At 41.5% G+C, this 26,926-nt stretch overlaps 1 protein-coding gene across 1 annotated transcript in view; it reads right to left on the minus strand.

The window, feature by feature from the left end:
- The window catches only part of GRIN2A (glutamate ionotropic receptor NMDA type subunit 2A), a 718,378-nt gene that overhangs the window by 122,138 nt on the left and 569,314 nt on the right, over positions 1–26,926 (minus strand). The window contains exons 5-8 of the mRNA XM_088466915.1: positions 5,697–5,902; positions 4,014–4,182; positions 3,730–3,883; positions 2,756–2,881 (exon numbers count right to left, since the gene is read on the minus strand). Of these exons, the coding sequence (XP_088323041.1) occupies positions 2,756–2,881; positions 3,730–3,883; positions 4,014–4,182; positions 5,697–5,902 (655 nt within the window). The remainder of the gene's footprint in view (positions 1–2,755; positions 2,882–3,729; positions 3,884–4,013; positions 4,183–5,696; positions 5,903–26,926) is intronic.

A 26,926-nucleotide genomic window follows, 5' to 3' on the forward strand; every position in this document is an offset into this window, starting at 1 on the left:
AATCAGTTTGTACTACAGAGACCTCTCCCTCATACAGAGGCCACTACAGTTACTGAAGTCATGAAATCACTATAGTGTCCAAGTCTGGGACAGTGCAGAGAGTGGCGCAAGTGTGCAAATGCAACCGCACAGTCAGTATGTACAGTAATACAGACAACTGGGCATGTAAAAGTGTGGGACAGTGCTGACATTGACACATTCATAGTGGAACATTAGCTGTCCTAGCAGATGGGGATGGTGTCCTTGGCAATGGTCACCATTCATAGCCTTTTCAGGATCCAAGGGCAAAGCTGACTGCTTACAGTTAATGGCTAACAGAGTGCCCTTTATTATGGTAATGAAAGTCTCTTGTTTGCTTTGGGGGAAGGGACCTGATGCATTGTGTGTGACTCCCCACCCACTGGGCATGCGCAATGCTGTGATCTTCCATACGCCATGGCATAGCACTACATGGCGTATGGCTTGGCTCCACTGGGCATGTGCCAGAAAACCCATTGTAACTTAAGCCATGGCATAGTGCTAAATGAGATCCCTTTGCAGCCACCACAGCGCAAACATTGCCGCAAGTTTGTGCTTTGAAACGCACAATCAGTTTGTACTACAGAGACCTCTCTCTCACACAGATAACACTACAGTTACTGAAGTCATGAATACACTATAGAGTCCAAGTCTAGGACAGCACCGAGATTGACGCAAGTTTGCACTTTGAAACACACAATCAGTTTGTACTACAGAGACCTCTCTCTCATACAGAGCCCACTACAGTTACTGAAGTCATAAATACACTATAGAGTCCAAGTCTAGGACAGCACCGACATTGACGCAAGTTTGCACTTTGAAACACACAGTCAGTTTGTACTACAGAGACCTCTCTCTCACACAGAGCACACTACAGTTACTGAAGTCATGAATACACTATAGTTTCCAAGTCTAGGACAGCACCGACATTGACGCAAGTTAGCGCTTTGAAACGCACAATCAGTTTGCAATACAGAGACCAATCTCTAGTTTCAATATTGTGTCCAGAGCCGACAGTGTAAAAAAAATATTATTTTCCAGGGCTCAAACATGGAACAAGCATTGTTGTAAAGCGATCACCTAACCATTAGCCCTGAAGCCAGCTACAGTAGAGTACAGGTATACTAGCTGACTCATCCATGTGTACTCCATCCACCTGCTGCTGTTTTTAACAATAAAAAAATGTGTCTTCCTTTCCAAATAATATACAGTACTAGTACAGTACATACACTGTATACAGTACACAGTACCCCACCATTAGAGAATAATTCATCCCATCTCATTGAAAGCTGTGAGTGCATCTCATTAATCTACAGTATCGGTTATACTGTGATAACAACTCGGGCAACTACACTACTGTACAATTATGTACAATATGTGTACCATTCTAAGAGCTTACTGTATGTACTGTATGTGATATTAAAAATATTGGTTGTGCGAACATGCAAATACTGTACAAGTCCATGAATGTGATATCCATCCAATTTAACAGTATGGTATTCAGTACAAATTACAACAGTGGAGCACTCGCCAACCAGCGGTTAAGTGCTGTATTACATGCCGTAGCGTATCCTTCGTTGAAGAATATCACGGTACGCCACAGGTCCAGCCATCACGTAACATTCCATGGCACGACTCAGAACCCTGAATGGCGCGTCATGAACAACAAATTAGCTGGGCACATCTGTACATGGGAAAATGAAGCACAATGATTTCTACTGGTTTAGAACACACTGAGCACAAATTGTTCAACAAATTAGGCCTGGGTTCAATTAGCAGCAAAAAGTCGGAATCAGCAAAAAAGTATCGCCAATTGTGACTTTTTGCCAGGCAAAAACTTATCTCCGTATTCAATTCGGTCGGCTTTTCGCGTACGTGAAAACGCATTGCAATGTAATAGGCGAAAAAGTTTAACCTATGAATAGCAGGCAGAAAAAAGTGCAGAATTGCGGTTTTGGGATGCAAAGGTGTGGAAACCACTCTGCACCCTTGGGACAGCCCCCTAAAGGATAACTACGTAAAAAAATACTAAAAAAAAAATGAGGAACACCCCAAAAAATTACTTTACAAAATGGGGGCGAAAAAGTAGAAAGTGGAGAAATAGACTTTTGGGGGGTCTGCAAGTATGGGGGAGGTGTTTCTTGGATTGCAGGTGCTTGCTGCAGTTGCGTTTTGGCGTCACTTAAAAGTTCACTTCAGCAATTTTAAACCAGGCTTGCACCCATTTTCAAGTAAAAAATACTGCTTAATGCTATTCTTCACCACTTGTTTAAAGATGCTATATAGAGGCAATTTAAAGCAATTAACTACCCCAAATAGCTTCAGGGGGGCTATTTGGGGACATCTACACTGATCCTCATGATAGTGCATCTTTTGGGGGGTGTTAGGCTGATTTCCCCATTTTTGACAGCACTCTTCCCCGGTTTGCGTTTCGCCAGGATGCATTTTCGCATTCTTTCGAATTGAATAGGCCGAATAGCGGGGGCGCGCACAAATAGTTTTCGTGTCCAAAACATGCGATGTAGGCGAAAAGTCCGGTATGCAAAAAACTATCACGGGTGCGAAACTAATTGAATACGGCCCTTAGTTACTTTTAAGTCTTCTATAGTACATCAAACTTTGGAAAGCAAATGAGACAAAACTTTTACATCAGTGGATGAGGACAGGAAGCAAAACACTATAATGAGTCAGCTAAACAATGTGTACATGTTTAAATATGAGACTGTAAAATTCTTACCTTTCCCTTGTGCTAAGTTCCTGTTATAGCCTACTGGACTAAAGTACTCAAATATAAACACAGCCATTGCGGACACAAGGAGAAGCATCACAAACATCATCACCCAGACAGAAGCACTAAACGGCTCTGCAGCAAGATGGGAACAGAGAAGAAAAACAGACAATTTATTAAACTGACAGCTGAAAAAATGCGGATTAACATCAAATTTTTATTTGTACAGTTAAGATTCTGAATGCCTAGAGCTAGTAGCAAACCATGTGTGTCATCTGTATGTCATACTGTTGAACCTGTGACTTATTTTAAATAATTAAATATAATACCCCTTGACTTAAAGTGGCTCTAGTTGAGGCTATTTTTAGTTCTTTTCTTCTAACCGGACTCACATTATGCCTCCCCTGCCTACTTTTATCTATTTTACTTTACCCCAGTCCTCAATACCACACTCCTTCCACCAGTTTATTCAATAAGAGGGAAACTTGGGTGCATTGTTAGGTAATGACTCCTAATTTTTAAATGTATTTTTCAATATTTCAAGCAGAGTCCTGTAAATTGCAGACATCTTATCCAGAAAACCCTAAATAATATTTTGCACCAATCATCCAAGGTAATAAATTAAAAATCTTTATTAAGAAGGACAATTACATGGAATACTATGGCATAAGATGGCAACGCTGCTTTCAAACTCATTATTTTTATAATTTGTTGAATAGTTTATACTATTTCATTGAGTATAAACTAAAATCAGGGCATTGCTAAGCTATATTAGGAATCCTTTTAAGCTTAAAAGAAGTTCTAGACCAGATATGGAGTGAGGGAAGATCATTATACCATCTTAATCCACCAGCAGCCAATCATAGGTTTGCTTTCATTATTGGGAGTTGCATAAGATGGATGAAAGCAAATACATGACTGGTCGCAGTGGGCTAAATATGTAAACGTATCCATTCTTCCCCAGGTTATTAGACACAACTTACCTAAAAAAGCAGATGGAGAAACGGTGCCATTGCTACGTGATACCATAACACTAATTCCAGTTTCGACAAATGGAACTGAAAAATCAACAACCTCCGAACGCTCTTCATTGATTGTGAGTGAACCCACTGCCATAACTGCTCGTTTATAAACCACCTGGTCCATTAATGAAAATGGTGGAAAACAAAAAGCACAAACGTGTCAGGTACGGTCCTCAGACGTAAAACACAGAAAATGTATTTTAACAAGTTCTTACTAAGGAGCTCTTTTACCTAACTGAACTTACTTCACCAATCATTCCATTCCAAACGTTATTGATTTTTTTGCCATGCTTCCCATTGGTTACGAGGTAAAGATCGTATGTGAATTTCACAGTCTTTGAAAGCTTCTTCAAAATATCTATGCAGAATCCTTTACAGCACTTTTTCACATATGTCCCTTCAGTTGTTGAATTACTGCAACAATAGACACACTTGTATGAAACCAAGCATACAATTCATGAACAAAGTCTGGCATAGACCCAATATGTTCCTAGGTATGTATGTTTTAGGTTGATATGAAAATATGCATCAATTTACTTTTTCAGCTACTGTAGGAATAATATGTAAGTTCAGTCATTTAAATTAGGCCTCAATATTTTCACACTGCAGGGAGAGCCCTGCCCCTCTCCAGCCTAGAGTGAACATACCTAGAAGCTCAGTCTGTGCATTGGTCTTGCCAGCTGTTAGATTCTACCACTTTCTAGTTGTGTGGTTTGAAATGTATTTACACATTTTCTAATATAAAAAGACAACTACAAGTTTAATATTTGTACTACCACTTGATTAATTTGAACATTTTTTCCTCACTGTATGTCACCTTAACTCATGGAAGTAATTGTCCTAACTTCACCTATCTGATTGTCACCTCACCCCATGAAAGGATCACCCTATCAGCACTTAGATGGAGCAAAAGACATTTCATTGAAGCTAGTGACTGAGCAAATCTCCTAGGTGAGGTAAAAAAAACACCAACACGGTCATCAAACCTTTAAATTCATTACAATATCTCATGTTGCAATACAGCAGCACATTTAAATAACCATTTACAGTATCAGAAGCATTATTGTGGATATCCTGCTTTCTCCTTAGAATACCTAAATCTACCCATTCCCTGGCAGCTCTGTCCTGTATAAGTAGGAACATATGCTCCTCTTGTAGCCAACACCATATCACCTTGCTGTTCTATGCACAATCAAATGAAAACTGACAAAATGTTGCACGATATCACAATAGTTTGTATATGTTTATAGTTTTCACCATGTGTGATCCCTACACGCTCTCACTGTTCTGACAGCTTATTCTAGAACAAGGTAAAGATATAGATACAATCATTAAATAAACTATACCTCTCATTCACACATGTAATAGGAGCACACAGTTCTGAATAACTTGGATACAACTGATTGGTGTTTACGCAAGAATAGACGATTATCTGAAAAGTAAATCAGTTGCTGAATTACACTTATTGTTTGGAAAGTGTATCAATTTAAACTTTCAAAAAGAATATTAGTAGAGTTTTCAAGTTTCCCAGCATAAGGGCTGATTGATAGGGAACAAATGGGAGCATTACAGCTTTAGTAGAAGTAACACATAAGCACTGTATACCAGAACTGCAACCAACCACAAATATGATATCTAAGTCCTATTCAAAAATATATTTGCATTGTAAACATTTCTTTACCATAGAACCAAGAATATCTTTCATGTTCCTACTCTTTTAACATGCAGATATGTGAAAGCTAAATGCACAACACATATATTAATCCTACTGGTGTGTTACATTTCCCTTTCCTTTAGCCTTATGTTTTTAACACACAATTTTCTATATTGAATTAATCAGTTTTTTCAAGCAACACTGACAGAATACTTAAAGCAAAACATTAATTCTGAATGATTTTTGTATCTTTTCTATTTTTACATATACTTACTTTAACCTGATGTATTTTCGACATGGCACAGTATTCCTTACACATGTTCCTGTCAGATAATCCATGTTCTCAACAATGACAAATGGCGCCTCTTCCAAAGTAACAATGCTGAGATGGTTGTCATCAGGTTCTATATCCAGAGCTCCTGTGATCCTAGGCCATACAGGATATTTCGCTTCCAGACTCTTGTTCTCCCACTTTGCCACCTGTTACAAGGAATAAACATGCTTCCATGAGTAATTAGTAATGTACCCTACCAGACAAAGCATTGCCATTTTTAATAGCTACACAAATTGATAACAGTTCAGAGTCAGACTAGCACATCACCCATCAGTGGGCATTTAACTTGAAAAGGTTTTATGAGTAACAGCTTATTAATATTACTGTACAAATATATATTTTCATTTCACTTTTTGTCAAAACAGCATTAATTTAATATCAAATTGCTTTATTCCAGTGAAAGAGCTTAACGATCAGAATTCACAACACTTGTCTGTCAGACACATGTGTACGTTGACTTAATTAAACAGCTTGTTATACTCATTAAATTGAGAAGTGTCAGTGCCTTAAGTGAAATACCTGAAGAAAAATCTTATGGCATTTTCATACTCATTTGTCCTGTTCTTATTCACCACGCAGCCATCTAATAAAGGAAAGCTCCCTGAACAAACTACTGTCCCAACTTTACAATCTAGTTGGGAAATGTAACACAGAACTGAACTACCAGATCCCGCTGTTTCACGTTAGTAGAAAACAGAGAAAATTACCATAAAAGGATCAATCCAATTAGGTGCGATGGGTGGCGAGTTGCCATAGGAATGGCATAGAAATGCTAGCACCACCCGGCATGGTAATTTGACCCCCTCGTGGCCCAATCTCACTCCAGAATCACACATTTTTCATTGCAGCCCTATGGGCTTGCGAACAGTGATATACCAGTCTGGAGGTACCATAAGTGGGCCTACAGCAGCATTTACTCGCGGATTTTTGGATTGACACAAAAATGTTGTCGCTTTTATAGGTCCTTACTTTACAGGTAAAATTAATGTTTGATAAATAAATAAATACTGTACCATGGCATGACAAGAACATCCAACAATGATTTTCAATGATTGTCTAATAAAAACACCACGAGGATCATGTTGCATCGATATGTATTTGCATTTACTACAAGCTAATGTATTTTGTTTGTCACTTTCATGTAGTTCTGTCTGCAGAAGCGCTGAAATACAGTTGTCAGACACAAAATGATTGCATGGCATTGACTAAAGATTGCTAGATGTAGATCCAGTCAAACCTCAGTTTTTTTTCCCCTGACTCGTGTCAACATGTACTTGATATGTCTATTGCTGTAATTTTAGTAGATTGACGCAGAGATTCTATCACCAGCTGCGGAATAAAAGAGACTCTGACATTTTCATTACTAAAACTACAGTGTCTTTATGTTCTACTGCCACTCAGCTTGTTCTGCAATGTAATGAAGAAAATTAAAAAAAAAAATCATACTGCTAACTTACTCTGGAATCTGAATAAGTTCCTTGAGATTTTGACTGACTTAACATAAGCAAGCATAGCCAAAATGTCATACTACTAGATGCTTCACTTGCAACGGAATCGGCATGAATGACCGGCTGGATCCCGTCACAACACATTAAGTACTGTGGGAATACTGGATAAAATGAAGGTGTATGTAGCACTAACTAGCTTTGACTACATTTGAATGATTACATAATAACGCTGCACAATGTATTTTCTGATGTATTACAGCACATGTTAAAATGGGTTAATTTTAGACACTTCTATGCACTATTTAATGTTGCTGCCTACTGATTTCAGCAAAGATTAGTAGGCTAAGGAAGAGAGTTCTGTAAGTGAAGTTCCCTTAGTGCAACAATTAATAAGATACAATGGGGCTCATGTCATTTTTAATGTACAATGTTGTATTTGTGTAAAACATATGCCTACTGTGCATATGTACGAGAAATACAGTATATGCATACATCTGAATGCCTGTATGCAGATTGTGGTGCATTTTTACATTTATGACTGGTGGAGGCGGAGGAAAGTGGCAGGTACAGTAAGAGTGAGTTCACTTATCAACAGCACAGGTACAACTGGATGCAGATGCAGAGTCACCTGTCCCAAAGTGTAACTGTTGCATGTGCTGTAGGGAATTGGTATGAAATACCTACAGTCTGGATCCTGGCGGTTAGAATCCTAATGCCAGGATCCTGACAAGGTTAACATACTGACACTTGTTGGTCGGTATGCTAACCCTCCCCCTCCCCTAACCCTCCCTCCCTGGTACCTGAACCTAACCCCCCCAGTGCCTAAGCCTAGCCCTCCCCCTTAGTGCCTAACCCTAACTCTCCCCCTATTGCCTAACCCCTAACACTAAACCTAACCCTCCACCAAACCCCATTACTTACCTTCGGCATCCCGGTGGTCGGGATGCCAGCAGCAGGATTCTGACCGGCGTCGGTATTCTGGCACCAGTAATCTAAGCATCGGCATCCTGACCGCTGACTGCAGAGATGCCGAATGCATACCCTCCACACTGCCTGCGAACGAAACACAGACTGCCTCTTACCTTGCTGAGGCTATGTGTGGCCATTTATGGCAGACCAGCAGAGGCCATCTCTATTTCTGCTCTACTAACCTCACCCTCTCTATATCCTCAATTGGTTGACCTATTCTTCCATGAGGACTCAATAAAGGCAACATCTGGTCTTGCAAATAGGTTTAATGCTGTATAAAAGTCCTCAGCACTGTGATAGGGAAGGAGAGGAGGGATAACAGTGTGGTTGCAGGACATATACAGTTTAGCATAGAGAAAGTAAAGGGACCTCTATTCCTGCTGGAGGGAAATGAGAACTTGCTGCAGTCTGGCTCTTTCTTCTAAGTACTCCAGTCACCAATCTGCTGATCTTTTGGGAGGTCCCAAGTTCCTGTTACATAGCCTTTAAGCAATGGATATGGCAGCCCTGAGTGTTGAGGATAAAAGGCTGCGTGTATGGTGCAGTTTAGAAGAGTCATATTGAACAGATAAGAGAGTGTGGTTGTTTGTGGAGGTGTCTGAGCAGACAGCCAGTGCTCCCTATGGACATGGTTCTCTGGTTGCTAAAGGCAGAAATGTGCTTGGTATTGCCCACCTGGTTGAGGGGACATTATGCTCATTACCTAAAGGGGCAGGGGCATCAAGAGCCACCTGGCTAAAGACCATGCCAAGTGAGTGACTGGAAGGTACAGTAGGCAATCAACCTTCACAGAGTTGCTTTGTATTATTTTATGTATTGTTCTTTGTGTTATCTGGATGGTTTCTTTTAAATATTTTAGTCTTCAGACACTATCATGAGGCTGTACTATTTTCATGTGAAGGAGTGCCTACTTTGAGCGTCTAGAGATGCTGGTCCCTCCTCCGCTGTACTGGGCAACTTACAAATATTTGTAGATCTTTCCCCAGCTACATTAAATAAAAGAAGATCCTTTTTCAACATCACATCAGCTTTACGTCAAGCTCAAATTCCATATAGATGGGGATTTCCAACGAAACTTATTGTCACTCATGAGGGTTCTACAAAAGTGCTAGGCTCCTTGGAAGATGGCAATAAAGCACTAGATCTCTGGAAGATTCAACGCACATCAACGGCTCGCATTTCTACAATTATTTCAGATTGGGTTACAGCGGGCAAAAAAGGATGACTGTTTTTCTGCCTCTACTGCCTCACCCCAACTTAGTTACTTACAAACTGTTCAGATAAAGATTAATGTAATTATACTTATTTTATTTGTTTCCAAGGTCGTTTGTTGCAATATGTGTTTGTATTGCCGTTTTCTATGTTTATTATATTCATGATAGGCTTATTTTCTCTATTTCAAGAAATATATGCCGTTTTGGCTATGTATGGTGTGGTGTCTTATCTTACTGTTAAGTGTTATGCGCTTTTTTGGTTCCTAGGTGGTGGGAACAATGTCACTACCCTCATTGTTCTACTATTTTCACCACTTTGTTTTGTGGCCCCTCTGACTCCCGCCATGGAGTCATTTATGTTTATGTCTCTTTTCACCCTTCCCCCCCCCCATGTGTCCTTTCCCTTCCCCTATCCTGTTTGCAGGCTATGTGATGTTTACTTGTATTATATTTTTCTATGTCAGTGCTGATCGACTCAGTAAATATAGGATGTTTTTGATTGATATTTGCATCGTTATAGATTTGTCAAGATGGTGAATTTCATGTCTATTAATGTTAAGGGTTTAAACTCCCCTCAGAAACGCAGAATCGCCCTTCGCTGTTTTAGAACTCACAAAATGGATATTATTGCGATTCAAGAAACCCATTTTGCCAAAGATGCCTCTCCATCCTTTTCCGACCCTTACTACCCGTCTGGTTATTTTGCCTCTGGTCCCACCAAGAGAGGTGGAGTGGCAATCCTTTTTCATCGCAACTGTAACTTTGTGTTAAAATCCCAAGTAGCTGACCCTTTGTGCAGATATCTTGTTCTGTTAGGGGAATTGGAGGGGAAAACTGTAACAATAGCATTGGTTTATGCCCCAAATACTGGTCAAATGTCTTTTATTAGGAAGTTTTTTAGAGTTACCCATAAAGTATGTTCAGGCAAGATTATTTTGCTCGGAGACTTTTAATCTGGTTCCAGATCCTCGAATGGATAAATCTAGTGTTGCGGGTGGTGGTCCTTTTGCTGGTAATTCTGGGGCCTCGGAGGTTTTTAGTCGGTTGTTCCTGGAGTATGGTCTATGTGATGTTTGGCGGGCTTTGCACCCTACGACCCATGATTACACCTTTCTCTCCCGTGCATGGATCGTATTCCAGGTTCGAACTCGCCCTCATGGATAAATGGTCACTACAACAGGTTAGGGGTTCAAACATTCTCCCTATTACATGGTCTGACCATGCCCCCTTGACACTCCAGTGGGACTGTGGTGGGTCTATTCCTCTCAACAGACCGTGGAGATTTATTAATTTCCTTCTAACCTCTATAGAGGCAATACAGGCCATCCACTCTGCTCTCTCAGAATATCTCCAGTATAATAAGCCTGCAGATACTACTCCCTTTAACTTTTGGTGTGCCCTTAAAGCGGTTCTTAGAGGAGCCGTTATACAGGTAACATCTAGACTCAAGCATCAAGAAGCTCAAAAACAAAAGGAATTTTAGGATAGACTTCGAACCCTAGAAGTTCAACATAAATCTGACCCCTCCAATTCCACTCTTTTACAAGAAATTTTAAAAGTTAGAGACAAACTAGAAGTCTATACTTTGAAAAAGATTAAATCTACTATTGATAGGATGAATCAAAAATTTTACATTGATGGTAATAGGGCATCTCGCCTCCTAGCCTGGAAACTGAGAGGAAAAGTGGCTTGCGCCTCATTCAAGGCCTTGTATAATTGCTCAGGAGCCAAACTGACCAATCCATTATATATTTCTAATATTTTTGCAGAATATTATTCTTGTCTCTATAATCTGAAAGATGAGGTAAATACAGTTCAACCTACATCAGAGACTATTTCAGCTTTCCTCTCGAACCTTTCACTAACCTCACTTGCTGATCACTCTTTAGACTTTCTAAATACTCCCTGGATGGAGGGGGAGGTGAGAGATGCCGTCAAGTCCTTGAAACGTGATAAAGCTCCTGGACCTGATGGCTTCTCTAACAATTTTTATAAGGAGTTTCAGGTAGATCTTATCCCTGCACTGATGCAGGTATTCGAAGAGGGGACCAACTCCGGCTCATTCCCTCCTGAAATGCTTGAGGCCCGTATCATTACCATTCTCAAACCAGGCAAGGACCACACGTATCTGCAAAATTATAGGCCCATAGCCCTACTAAATTCCGACATTAAATTATATGCAAAATTAGTCGCCAATAGATTAAATCTGCTGCTCCCAGACTTAATCAACCCTGATCAGGTAGGCTTTGTTTTGGGTCGTCAAGCTCCAGACAATACACGAAGAGCTTTGAATATTATATAGCATTTTACACGAGTAGCGAACCCACTCCTGGCGCTGTCATTAGATCCCAAAAAGGCCTTTGATAGGCTACATTGGGGCTATATGAAGGCTGTATTATCCAAATTTGGTTTTTCAGGTCGTGTTTTAGACGCTATTCTTGCACTGTATAGTTTACCTGGGGCACGAGTATACTGTAACGGCTTCCTGTCATCTTTGTTCTCTATAAGTAATGGCACCAGACAGGGTTGCCCCCTATCCCCTTTAATTTTCATTTTAGCAATAGAACCTTTAGCAGAACACATCCGTACCAACCCTCTTCTTCATGGTCCCTCTATAAATAGGTCTCAACATAAAATTTGCCTGTTTGCGGACGACATCCTTTTGTTTGTTACGCTTCCAGAAACTTCTCTCCCAATTTTACAACAATTACTTTATAATTATTCTGCGGCTTCATATTATAAATTAAGCACATTCAAAATGGAAGTATTAGCACTAAATGTCCCACCCCAGCTCCTGTATTCCCTTAAATCCCAATATAATTATAATTGGCAACCACTGTCTCTCCGTTATTTGGGTATTTCTTTGTTGGCTAATGAAGACAAGCTTCTTGAATATAATTATGGCCCCCTTTTAAACCAATTTATTGCCTTCACAAAAGATTGGATGAACCATGAGGTCTCATGGATGGGCAGAATGGCGGCCATCAAGATGACCCTTCTCCCTAAACTCATGTACTTATTTAGGTCAATACCTAGGACCCTCCCTTCTTCATGGTTAAATATATTTTATGCGGTGCTGAACAAATATATCTGGAATAATAAGAGAGCCAGACTCGCTAAGAAATAATTAATGATGTCTATATCATCTGGGGGCTTGGCGTACCCCAATCTAGCACTCTATCAAACGGCATGCTTGGTTGATCAGCTTAGTGACTGGTCGAATGTTCTTAACCCTAAACCCTGGGTCAGGCTAGAGAGTGATATGTTAGGCAAATTCCCCCTTTGTTATTTACTCTGGATTCCAACCAATTTTAGAGTTTCTTTCAAATCTATGTCCAGGGCAACAATAGCTTCTCTCAAAGCGTGGGATAGCCTGTCTCTCCTTCTACAATTTAACCTGCCTTCTCTCCACCTCTCTATTCATGGTTTATCTTTTTTAATCCCAAATTTAAACACTGTCTTCCTGGTACCTCAGGGGTATCCGTACTCTCCGAGACTTCTTTTTGAATAATAACCTTCTTTCCTTCACCCAATTACAGGCTAGCTTTGCCATTCCCTCTAAAGATTTCTACAAATTTCTTCAAGTCATACATTGGATACAGTCCTTTCCGCATTTAGCAGGCAAAATTTGGCCTGCTCAATCTAATTTGTGTTGGTGTGCATGTGGCCAAATAGGTGAGATAGTCCATATTGTTTGGAGTTGCCCTGCTATACGCCCCCTTTGGTTGGAGGTGGAAGATTTGATCCTGAAGGTCACGGGTTTGCGGCTATCTCTGACCCCCTCTACTGCTCTTTTACATTTATTTCAGGATGATGTTCCTACCCACCATAGATATTTTATTAGCCATGTATTTATTGCTACCAAGGCAGCTATTGCCCAGTTTTGGTAGCAGGATAAACCCCCCCCCATCCTTGATTAAGTCCAAAATAAATTATAGTTTCCGGATGGAAACTTTACATTGCTCTTACTCTTCTTCTGCTAACTCACCAATGATTAAGTGGTTCAGCTGGCAGGAATTTATAATGACGAACTCATGTCTTTCAATAACCACACATTGATATGTCAAAGTTTGGATGTGTTCTATATTTTGGTTTGTATAATGGGAGTTCTGGAGTGTTTTTTAATGTCTGTGTAGGTCATCCACTGACTTTGTTTAGATTTTTAGTTATATGTGATATTTTGATTGACAATTGCCTGTTTTTCCTCCCTTGTTATATTTTTCCCCTTTCTCTTTTTTCTGTATCATCCCTTTTTATTTTCTATGTCTTTACAAAAACAAAATTGAAAATTCAATAAAAATTATTGTTTAAAAAAAATATATATTTTAGTCTTAAAATGTTTAAACCTGAAGTAGTGTAACCTATAAAATCTTCAGTAATTTTAAGGAAAAAAGAAAGAAAGTATCTTCAGTGCTGTGATATGAGATCATGTTAGTATTTTAGTAAGTAGACCTTGTAGTGGTCTTTTCCCAAAACCTATTTCATAAAATAAGGCTTATGCAATAGCCTGTGAAATGCAGACATGGATGCGATTCTGCAGAGTCTACCAGTATTTTTATAGTGGCAATGATTTAAAAGGCGAAACCAACTTTTCCAATTTCTTCAGTTTCAACCACTGGTTCCACTTTCTCCTCCATGTTAGTGTCACTTCTACTTTTGTCTATGGCTCTTTTCTTAGTCTCCATGTTTTGTATGCGACCCTATCTCTTCATTTAAGCCCACCATATCCCTAATTTGTGCATCTCTGTCTCCTTATTGCATGTGTCTGTCCCTATCATGCTTTACCTTTGTTTGTCTGACTCTTTATCAAAGGTTATATGTGCATTAATGTATCCTTATCTGTGTATGTTTTTGATAAATTGTGGTAACAATTGATATTTTGTCAGATCTTTATTTTATTCAATACAAATCTAATGTCAGTGTCAGTCTACCTGGCCATTTTGATAACACTAGTTTGGGATAGTATGTATAGTATCTAATTCATTTTAATTTCAATGTTTCTCTTCTGGTAAATGTCGCTTGAGACTACTGTTATTAAAATAGGGACTACCAACTCCATGCTTATTGAATAGTCTTTGCAAATGGGGTTTCCACAAAGTACAGTATAATGCTATTTATGCAACAATAAAAAAGCCCTTTCACCAACAAAAATGCTTAGTGATTTACACCATTTCATAAATTAGACCCTCTTTTCTATAAAATAAACCATCTTTAAAGGATTTAACCAGTCAGTTGCTGATAACAGTCAAGATACTACTCTCTATCATGTACTGGAGTGGTTTTCAAACTCGGTCCTTAGGACCTGAAATAATTCACGATTTGCAGGTCACCTAGCAGGTGCACAGGTGTATTCATTACCCATAGAAACATTTAAAATGTGGACCTAATTATTTCACTTGATTGCTTCTATGAGGAGACCTTGAAAACATGAACTATTTGGAGTCCTGAGTACCGAGTTTGAAAACTTACGAAGTACTGTATATGACACTTCATTGTATTATTATACTGTGTACAAATAATGTGGTATATAAATATAAGCAGATAAAGTTTACATACTCATCTCTTATTTAGTTATATTCAGCAATAGGTTTCAGAAGTAATTTTTGGGAAGCCTTATTTGTCTAAATCAAAGACACCAAAGGGTATATTTACTAAAGTGTGGATTTATAGAAGTGGAGATGTTGCCCATAGCAACCAATCAGATTCTACTTATAATTTATCTAGCACCTTCTAGAAGATAATAGCTAGAATCTGAGCGGTTGCTATGGGCAACATCTCGTCTTCTATAAATCCACACTTTAGTAAATATACCCACAAGATTGAAGAATGTATAGTGACATGAGCAAAACACTGTAGGGCACCATCAATCAGCATGGTCCCAAGTGAGGCTAACATGTGTGGCATGAATTCACCTTTTATTCCCTTGAGAATATGGGTGATGTTTCCCTAAACTACATACTGTATGTTAATACTTTACTTTAATAAGCAACAGGGGGCATTATTGACTCAGTTATGAATAATACATATTAATTTGCTTGTCTATCTATGTGAATGTCAAGGCCACCAGCTGGTTTTATGTATAACTACTTTTCCAAGCATTCAGCATGTTTAACCTCAACAACATCTTGTCTGTGCATGGCAGTACGTGACCAGAACAAGTGACCTTTGCTCTACATACAACACATTTTATTAATACACTATCTATCTAATTGTTAACATCAGGCAAAAGTCACATAAATCAAACGCTAACCTTACTGGTTACATCACCCTACCCACCCTCTGAGGATTATTTACATACTAGCCACATGGGAGACTACAATTCTCCTAGGTACAAGACAAAAATCTCAGTTTTATTAGCCAGACATTTGGAAAAATTCACAGATACTGGTTCCAGCACAGACCTATGTGTGAGGAACACATACATGGGAGCTCAGCTTCAAACTCCCCAGGACATGTATGGAAATATATACATTTTGGTAAAGCATGTACATTTATTCTAAAGCTGCAGTATGTTCTTTAAGACATAACATTATAAAAGAAGAAAAATAAATGTTATTTACATATTGTAATTGTTAATTGTAAGAAAAGAAGGGCAGGGAATGTTTTGCAAAAATAAAAACAGAAAGGAAAAAAACACTAAATACATTCTCATATTTTTTTATTTTGCTTTTTATTGTATTGGATCATTATTTGTATTACTATTTATCATTTAATATACGGTATGTACAAATTTGACTCCAGGAGAGATTAAAATAATTGAAAAAATATTGGAGCATTTATAATGTGTCATCTTCCTCTGAATTTAGTGAGAATTGAACTATTTGCTAACAGAAGAGTCAATCAATTATTGACTATTTTCCTGCAGACTCGAAGGTCACTGTTTTCTGACATGAACGTGTCAAAAGAATATCTCAATTATTCTCAGAGTGCAAAAGCAGTCAGTGTTCTGTTTTGTAGACAGAGTTCTTACATTATAATCTGTTTATTTCTAGCTTGTAGGAGTTGATGTGTTGGAGGTTTTGTTTTCATTAAATAAAAAAAAACAATCTCATTATATCCTTACTAATCCAGAAAATGTGCATGTTTGATTGTTAATGCTACACTCAGCTCTTCTTTTATTTTCTGCTGGGTTATTTTTTCAAAATATACTAATGTTTTATTCCTAATAAAGAAACTGTTAAACAGGAACTCAGTATACAACTGTATGCACCCAGCTTTAGATGGCCTTCCTCTGCAGCTAATGCACAGCTATCAGGTGACAGTCTTGTTTAGAGATGTTTCTATTTGAACAGCTTGGAGAATCATGTTAACTAAGGGCCAGTAGGAATTATTGATGCTAGAACCACTGGGGTCTCAGCTATAGGACTACCTTGCTTCTATGTCTTGGGAGAAGAGATGAAGAAAATGTTATTTTAATACAGTCCCCTTTTTAATTGGAATAAAAATTACATTCTGGGTTGCAAAGTAACTTTATGTTATAACATATATACATTACACTGGACTAATATAGATTCACGAGAGGCAATGTGGGTACACTTCAATGTTATTCTTCCTTTTGCCATCTTTAGTAAATATCTGTAAACTTACCTTAATTATATAGTATAGCGTAAAAATACAGCAAAATATTTCTATGTATACAGATATGCCCAGCTATGTTGTTGCCGCTGGCGCGGTGATTCGTGGCACACATAGCGCAAGATGCGCACCCACAAGCAGATATGCGCACTGCTTATGCAACCGCGCTGCCATAGGAAAGCATTGTGCGATCACAGTGCGCACCATAGCGTACCGTATGCAGGCACGGGGAATTGCATGGCGCGATGCGTGCGCACGTTTGTGTCGCGATCAGCCACAATGTAACTGTGTGCATCTGTAGAATGATTAATAAATCAACAGTTTCAGAATGGGATCACTGCCCTACTTTACCCTGTGACTATAACCAGATTATACTTTACTATTTCAGATGTGTGTTATGTAAACTAATTTAGTGGCTTGTCAGTTTTCATTTTCTCTTAAACATAGTTTCCACTTGTAAAAGAAAATGCATGCAGCAAAGCCCTTTAACTGCTTTTTTCAAGTGGCAAGTAGCCGTGACTTCTAATCCTGGATAATACCCTACCTAAAGTTTGAAATGTATTTGTAGAACAACTAAGTTATTATATAACAGCTGGAGGTTATGCTGTATAAACAGTGCCATCTGCTGAGAAATTATTGAAATACATGTGTATAATACTGTATGATGACTTTAAAATGACATGCAGAAATAAATACATTTCATAACACAGATAAGCTATACATTTTAATATTGAAAAGCAATAATCTTGCTTTGGACAAGATAAAACACTACCAATTGGTGAATAAAGAGTCTAGTTATATCTCTATCTATCTCTTCAAAATTATGAGCACTGCTATGATATTTTCAGTCATGTAGGAAGGGCACTCCACATTCAGGTAGTAGGTGGTTATGTAAAAAAAGAATGGAAGTTGAGCATAATTTTATATTGGAATGATTCTCAGCAACTGCTTGCAATGAAGGAATCAGCTGTGTATTGGGGAAGCCTTGTGTTGATCTAGACACAGACTTATTTCTGCAGCATCAAATAAGTTGCCTATTTTGTTCCATATACAATTTTTGATTTGTATGGGATTTACATTTCCTCCATGCATTGCTGACCTGTTTAAACTTCAAAAGTAGGCACTGCTACCTGTGTGGTAATAATATCTGTTGTGTCTGCATTTTTATGATTTTTATGTGTTAGTAAATGTGTGATTTAGCCCCTGATACACTACATCAATGTTGATCGATATTTATAGTTGATAAATCGATTAATATTGACCATTAGTAAATTTGCTCCTAAGTGAGAGTAGGTGTGCACTTCTGTGTGTGTTGGGCAGACCAAATTCCTCTCCCATTTACACCTCTCATCTCATCTCCCTTCACTCTCCTGTCCGCCCTCTTCGTTCAACAAATGCACGCCGCCTCTCATGCCAATTGATTACTTCCTCCCACTCCCGCCTCCAAGATTTTGCCCGCGCTGCTCCCCACCTTTGGAACTCTCTCCCGCTTCCCATCAGACTCTCCACCTCTCTTCAATCCTTCAAACGGGCTCTCAAGACCCACTATTTCATCAAAGCCTTCCAGCTCTCATCTTAACTTGCTGCTATATACTACTTCCTGTCTGCCTACCCCATCTGTTTCACCCCTGTTTGCCTGTCCCACCCCCTTAGAATGTAAGCTCCTATGAGCAGGGCCCTCTACCCTCTTGTGCTTCTCCTTACTCTACCTTCATCTACTTCTTACTCTCTACCAGGGCACCAAACACTTGGTTGCTTTGCATTGTTGCATATCTGGGTGTTATGTTCGCGAATGTAACAATGTATATTATTTATGTTCTGTAATGTATTGTATTGTATTGTACTGTACTGTACTGTAAGTCACTGTAAATCAACCTATTTGTTTATTTACTTTGTCAGGCGCTGCGGAACACTTGTGGCGCCATATAAATAAACGATAATAAAAATAATAATAATAATAATAATACACCAACATAAACCTCTTTAGATGGTGTTACCCAAAAGAAGCCTATGGGCTTCTTTTCAGGATGCCCCCTGAGAGGGATCCAATCGGAAGCCTTCCAGCTCCCCCCCATAGTGCCTGTCCTTCTGCACATGCACAGAAGGACACCATAGGGACTTCTGAGTCATAACCCTGGAAGTCCCTCTATCACAAAGATCATCTCTTACCAGGAGAGCTGTCCTTTGCAATTTTCTAGGTACATACTGCAGACCCTCCAACATGACCCATTCCATTAAGTAAAAAATGCTCTGCTCCTGGTATTACCTCTTAATTTATGATTGCATAAAACACCTGTCTCATCAATTACCTAGTTCAACACAGGTGACTGCTGTCACATTCTGCTCAAATTGTGTGACTTACATTACCATTTGCTGCAGGTCAGGATTTATGCCTGACCTTGTTTGAGAACCATGCACTGACATCACCATCATGCACTATGATGGTGATGTCTCCAGTGGGGTGATGTCTCCAGTGGGAGTGCTCCAGCCTCAGCTGACCTCAGCAGCCTATCAGGGACTTGCAGCAGTTTCATATCCCATGTGAGAACTCCCACTGGTGCCAGAGCAAAGAGTTACTTCCTAGTATTAAGTTCTATCCTGTGTCTCCTTTGTGCAGAAAACCATCACTGCTACCTGGCTATATATCTACAGTTTCTGTGTCCTGATTTGTGTGCTGCTGTATTCCAGTTTAGTAATCACAAGCTGTTCCAGTGAACTTAGGCCCTGATTCAGAGCCGGACGCTCTGACAGAGCGCTCACTCTGAATCAGGGCCAACCAATGCTCCTCTTTGGAGCGGCCTCCTGGCCGCTCGCATAGCTGTGGGTAATCACCCACAGCTATAGCGAGTGACCAAAATGATAGTCGTGATGGTCAAGAGGTAGGGTCTCGCTGCCGCAAGCCCAGAAGTGCTTTTGGCTCTATCAGAGCCAAAAGCACTCCAACTGACATCACTAGTGATGTCAGTGGGGCCAGACCCAGACGGTAGGTGTTCCCATGGGAACGCCTCCGTCTGGGCAGCCACGCCCCTGGCACGCCCACCAAAGGGGGCATGCTGTCACTCAACATTGACAGCACACCCCCTTTGGTGCGAGACCCTTAACGACGGCTTGGCCATCGTTATTCGTGTCTTGCGCATGCGCACGACGGAGGAGCCTCCGTCGTGCACATGCGCACTTGGGCACCATCGACCCACATGCGAGCGCTCAGCACTCGTGAGTGGGTCAGAATCAGGCCCTTACTCAGCAAATGTCAGTTGCAGCCTGTTATCCAGCTCAGTGAAATCACCAGCTGCACTGATTAGAGGATTCCTGCAATCAGCCTCTGCAAATCTGTTCCTGACCCTGGCTTTGTTTCTGACCTGCTTCTATCAAATCCCTGGTACTGCATTTGGCAATCTGGTTTGACCTTGGCTATCCTCTACGACCTGCACACATCTGCTCCCTGATACCTTGTTCTCCGTTTGGTTCTGTCCCGGCCTGTTCACTACGTTGAAAGTTTTCTCCGCTCCATCCAGAGTACACCAGCACCTGTATAGGGGAACCTATTCTTAGGGCCGTGACCCGTTTGTCAGACACAGCCAAACCCATAACCTCTTGCAAGGGTCCCTGGTGAACACCACCAGCACATTAGACTCAGCGACTCAGAAATAGGTCACACCAATCCCCAAATACGTCCATTTGCCATCTGAGAGTTGTGACAACTGCAATCATACAGCAGGTGGGGAGTCCCGGAGCAGAGCATTTTTTATCTAATGGAGCGGGTCATATTGGAGGGTAGGATACCAGCGATATTATCTCTGGCATGTACCGAATAATGGGCTGTATGTACGGCATCATGGATGCAATGCTTAGTACATCCCACCTTGTATCGTTCACTGAAATCTTTATTTCCAGCAAAACTTCCCAAAAAATTCTGGGCGTGATTCAGACCCGCTCGGGAGCGCTGAGCGCTCGCAACCTGGTCAATGTTGGGCCAGTGCACATGCGCACGACGGTCGTCTCCGTTGTGCGCACGCGTGAGACCCGGATAGCGACAGGCAAGCCGTCGCTATGGGTCTCGCTACAAAGGGGGCGTGCTGTCGATGGTGAGTGACAGCACGCCTCCTTTGGTGGGAGTGCCGGGGGTGTGGCTGGCCAGACGGAGGCATTCCCATGGGAACGCCTACTGTCTGGGGCCGGCCCCACTGACATCACAAGTGATGTCAGTGGGAGTTCTTTTGGCTCTGATAGAGCCAAAAGCACTCCAGGGCTTGTGGCAGAGGAGACCCTACCACAACGGTCTCGTCGCAAGCCCGATGGTCGCTATGGTCTTGACCATCGCGACCATCTTTTTGGCCACTCACTATAGCTGTGGGCGGTCACCCACCGCTATGCGAGCGGCCAGGAAGCCGCTCTAAAATCAGGAAAGCCAGCCCTGATTCAGAGTGAGCGCTCTGTCAGAGCATCAGGCTCTGAATCAGGGCCTCTGTACGACAACCATAAGTATATCAATTTTACAAACTAATCTCTGATTACATCCACTTTAAAGCTCCAGCAAAGCACACAGATACAAGTAGTAGTGATCTGTGTCTAAAATAAGGTATTGCTCAGACAGCAAGATTTGAGGTGCAGCAAAATGAAGAAACATTTTTTTTAGAATGTTACTGTTCTTGATGCAAAAGTCTAAATTAGAGGCATCCTCCTTCCTTGTTGGTACCTCTGTTCATGCCTAAATATTCCCATGTTTGTGCATACAGTTGTCCAGGGGTTAAAGTGTGTCGCAACTGAGTTCCGTCACATCTATTTGGAGACGGAACCAGTTCTGCCTCCTCCAGCCGACCTCAGCCCAGAGCCGCAGGGAGGCTCCATTTGCCAGGCACCCGCTGAGATTTTGTTGCCAGCGGGCACCTGGCTCCTTCCCCACAGCACAGCTGGAGGCTGGAGTTCACTCCTGAGCTCCGGCTTTCGGCTCTGGCAGTGTACACTATGGGAGTGAAATCATTCTGAGGAGCAGCCAGGCATACCAGATGGCAACGGACACACCATTGGGGCTTAAGGTAAGTATTAGGGGTTTTTTTTGTGTGTGTGGCACTATTACAGGGGGCATTACTGCAGGTGGCACTATTACAGGGGGCATTATTGCAGGTTGCACTATTACAGGGGCATTACTTCTACAGGGGGCATTACTATTGGGGCATTACTACAGAAGGCATTACTATTGGGTCATTAATACAGGGGGGATTACTTCTAAAAGGGGCATTACTATCGGCAGCATTACCACTAGGGGCACTACTATGTGGGCATTACTGCAGGGGACATTTCTATTAGGGGCACTACTTTTACAGGGGCTAACACTGCAGGGGCATTACTTCTAAAGGGGGCATTACTATTAGGGGCATTACTGCAGGGGACATTACCACTGGGGACAGTAATACACTACACTACAGGGGGCATTACTGCAGGGGACATTTCTACAGGGGGCATTACTTCTACACGGGGCATTACTTCATTACTTCTACAAGAGGCATTACTACAGGTGGCACTACTACAGGGGGAACTACTACAGGGGCATTACTACTGGGGCATTGCATAGGAGGCACTGCATAAAGGGCACCACTCCTGGGGGCACTGCATAAGGGGCACCACTACTGTGGGCTCTGCATAAGGGGCACTACCACTGTGGGCATTGCATAAGGGGCACTACCACTGTGGGCACTGCAAAAGGGGTACTACCACTGTGGGCACAGCATAAGAGGCACCACTACTGGGAGCACTACTACTGGGGGCATTACTGCAGGGGTCACTATTACAGGGGGCATTACTATTGGGGCAATACTACAGAGGGAATTACTATTGGTGCATTACTACAGGAGGCATTACTTCTATAGGGGACATTACTATTGGGGGCATTACCACTAGAGGCTCTACTACAGGGGGCATTACTATTGGGGCATTACTGCAGGGGGCATTACTTCTAAAGGGAGTATTACTTCTGAAGGGGCATTACTGTTGGGGGCATTATTGCAGGGGACATTACCACTGGGGGCATTACCACTGGGGGCACTACTACACTACAGGTGGCATTACTGCAGGGGATATTTCTACAGGGGGCATTACTTCTACAGGGGGCTTTACTTCTACAAGAGGCATTACTACAAGGGGCACTACTACAGGGGCAGTACTATTGGGGGCATTGCATAGGAGGCACTGCATAAGAGGCACTACACTGTGGGCACTGCATAAGGGGCACTAAAATTGTGGGCTCTGCATAAGGGGCACTACCACTGTGGGCACTACATAAGGGGCACCACTACTGGGGGCACTGCATAAGGTGCACCACTACAGTGGGAGTTGCATAAAGGGCACTACATCTGTGGGCATTGTATAAGGGGCACTACTACTGTGGGCAGTATGTGTATTAGGGGCACTACTACTGTGGGCATTGTGTATAAGGAGCACTGCTGTGTGAAATAACATGAATAAGAGACACTACTATGTGGTTTAATGTGAATCAGGGGCACTATGGGTCTCATTCAGCCATGCTCGCAAGCGGTGGATGCCTGCGCACGTGCAGCGTTCGCACTGCAAATGCACAAGCCCCTGAACGAGTGACAAATGCACTCGCTCCGGGGCTTGCTGCAGGCGGGGTGGGGGGTGGCCGGACTACTGGTGATGTCAGTAGGCAGCCCTACTGACATCACCAGTGATGTCAGTAGGGTGCTTCCTGCTCTGTTAGAGCAGGAAGCAACCTGGGGCTTTCGGTAGACGAGACCCTAGCGCAAGGGTCTCGTCGCAAGCCCCGATGGTCGCGATGGTCTCGAATATCACGACCATCACCTAGTCACTCGCTAAAGTTGTTGGTGGTAACCCACATCTTAGCTAGCGGACAAGAGGCAGCCTTTCAAAAGAAAAGCGGCTGCCCTCATTCAGAGCGAGCACTCGCATTATGCTAGTGGCTCTGAATGAGGTCCTATGTGCGGTGTAATGTGAATAAGATTGTGCTACTGTGTGGCGTAATTTGAATTGCTGATACTATTGTGTGACCATGCCCCTTTCTTTTGAGACTATCCCCTTTTTTCGGAATGCGGGCCTACGGCGCAATTTGGACCAGATTCAGACCCACTCACTAAGAAGCGTTCGCTCATAGCTGGTCGATTTTCACATTCTGCACATGCGTATGCATCGCAGTGCACGTGTGCAAACCAGTGCGAGAGATCGGGAAGTGGTTGCTCGCTGTGCATAGACTGCCCAGCAGAGTGAATGATAGGAGAAGCCATTTGTGGGTGGCAACATGGGCAGGCCACTAGAAATGGGGGAGTGGAGGTGCAAACGCAGGCATGCCAAGACATAGTGGCTGTGCTTATGCCCTGCCGTGCGATCGCCCGCCTTGCTGGGTGTGTACGGGATTTGCATACACTGGGTGCTGAATGAGCTCCTCTGTGCCCTTATTAAAGAAGCCCCAAGGAGGGGTGGGGGGGGAAATTCCCCCACTTCTCTAGAACCACTTTAAGCACTGCATTAGTCAGTGTAAAATATAAGATGTATAAAAGGCACTACTATACTGTTCGTCACTTTCCTCCTCAGGCAGCCTAATCACTAGGCACAGCATGTTGGCTCTCCAGTCTGTACAAAGGAATGGTTAACACATTTTGAAATAAGCATAAAATAAATGAATGCAATGCAAGTATAGGCAATGAATGCTAAGCAAGAATGATTTTACAACTGTAACATATAAAGTTCTCCTTGCTGTAGCTGGCTGCACCCATAAGGGTCTATTTATGAAGCTATTTTATTCAGAAAATCATTTGGAAACTTTTTACATGATTTTCAAAACTTTTAGTATTGGAGGCATTTATCAGGCATTTAACAAATCCATTCATCAATCATTTTCTGAGTACAGTCCCAATTCACAACAGCTGTCCCTATAGTTTTTTTTTGCGGACAGCAATATTGTATGTTGTAATTTAATGATCCTTGAAAAACAAAGTTTTGAAGGTTGTCCCTGGATGAAGCTCCTCCCCTACCAATATTCACACACACGCTGTGGCCAAGTCTGAACCTGGCCTTACAGCGAGATCACTATGTTGTTATCTCTATACCAAAACAATAGCCTTTCATATGCAATGCCAGGCTGGGACACCGTGATAACTAGTCCTGTATAAATGGGAATACAGTATTTGTGATGCTTTATAATTGTGCCCGATAAACATGTACTGTAGTTAACAAAGCTTTCCTGTGTCTAGTATATTCCAGTCTTATTAGCTGAAATTAGAGATTCACTGCTTATTTACAGTCCACTTAAAACTACTGATGAATAATGCTATCACAGATATTTAAAACCTGCTGCTAGTAACAAAAAGACTGGGCACTGCAGACTGGCAGCAGTAAAACATAATGAAATATGCATCTGTATAGGTCACAGCCTGCCTACACTACAAACTGTACTATGATCATCAGTTGGTGTGGCTCAGTACTACACATGTGCTTTGTAAAACATGTTTAGCTTCTAAGAAAAATGTTATACATACATTTGATACTGGAGACAGTAGTACTGCAGCAAAATTTCATTTTAATTTGTGAAAAATCTGTGACTTAATTATAAACTGCAAAAATAGCACATTGCTAAATCAAAACGTACTGCTTACTAGGAGATATTATCTACTGTTGTTTCCCAAAATAATAAAAGTATAATATATTATCAGGAGCAAATGCAGAATTTCCAGAGGTAGTTTCCAAATGCTTGCACAAGGAACCCTATTTAACAGTAAATGGATACCCCCATTGAGTGCACCACTGATTATATAAAACATAACTTTGGTGAGGAGTAAGCAACTCTCCCACATACTATGGTTGCCCTTTAAATAGATAAAGGTGGCTCACCTTCAGTGGATTTGTTGTGATAGCAGTACTATCACCAGTGTCGGACTGGGGCGTGAAGGGCCCACCAGGGGAATGCAGTGATTGGGGCCCATACTTAGGGGTGTGACCAGCCTGCAAATTGGGTTTAGGGACCTTAAAAATATATATAGATTTGGCAAATATTGCTAGTGAATGCATAATAATGTACCAGACTAATAACAGCAATACATTGTAGAAAATACACCAAAGTCCTGTGCAATATAATACAAGTGCACAGTCTGGAACCTGATCCCTTGAGGAAGGGGTGGGCCCTCAGGCTGTGGGGCCCACCGGGTGTTTCCCCTTTACCCCTGTGGGCCAGTCCAACCCTGACCATCACCATTTGATGGCAGCATTACAATTGTCTATACCAACACATGGGGCCAAATGTAATAGGTAGTCTGTTTTGGTAAATTGTGAGTTTGGTGCTAAACTCGCAATTTTTCACAACTCTCCAATGTAATAGGGTGTCTGTTTACTAAAACTCGCATTTTTCAGAGTTACTAAAACTCTCCATTCTCAAACTCGCATCCAGATGTTTTCACATTGAAAACAATCAACTCGCCCAATGTAATAGAGTGTCTGTTTCAGACTCGCAAAAAAAGATTACCAAAAGTCCCCAAATAATAGACCTGCTTCAGGCTAGCGAGTACATCCTGAGCAGGTCCGATTAACACTGAAACATGCACATATCCATGAGATATGTACATGTTTCTGTGTGTACTTATGTTAAATGTCTTTGACTAAAACAAAAAATGACGTGCACCCCCTCCCCAAAAGCATAACCAGCCCCGGGCTTTATAAAACCTGTTCTGGTTCTAAAAATACAGGGGCCAAAATGCGTAGGGGGCCCCTGTATATTAAGAACCAGCACAGGGCTTTGTTGAGCTAGTCCTGGTTCTGGAAAATCAGGGGACAAAATGAGTAGGGGTCCCCTGAAAATTTCAGAACCAGCACCGAACTCTTTCTAGCGGGGGGATAATGCCACAGCCAGGGAAACCTTTCACCGGTTTCCCCGGCCGAGGCATTATCCCTGACCGCTAGTCAGTCCAGGCCGGGGATCCCTGGGGAGTTGGGTACCCCCCCA

Source organism: Taudactylus pleione, unplaced genomic scaffold, assembly GCF_031769625.1.
Source record: "Taudactylus pleione unplaced genomic scaffold, aTauple2 ptg000066l, whole genome shotgun sequence".
In the NCBI taxonomy this organism is placed as follows: domain Eukaryota; kingdom Metazoa; phylum Chordata; class Amphibia; order Anura; family Myobatrachidae; genus Taudactylus; species Taudactylus pleione.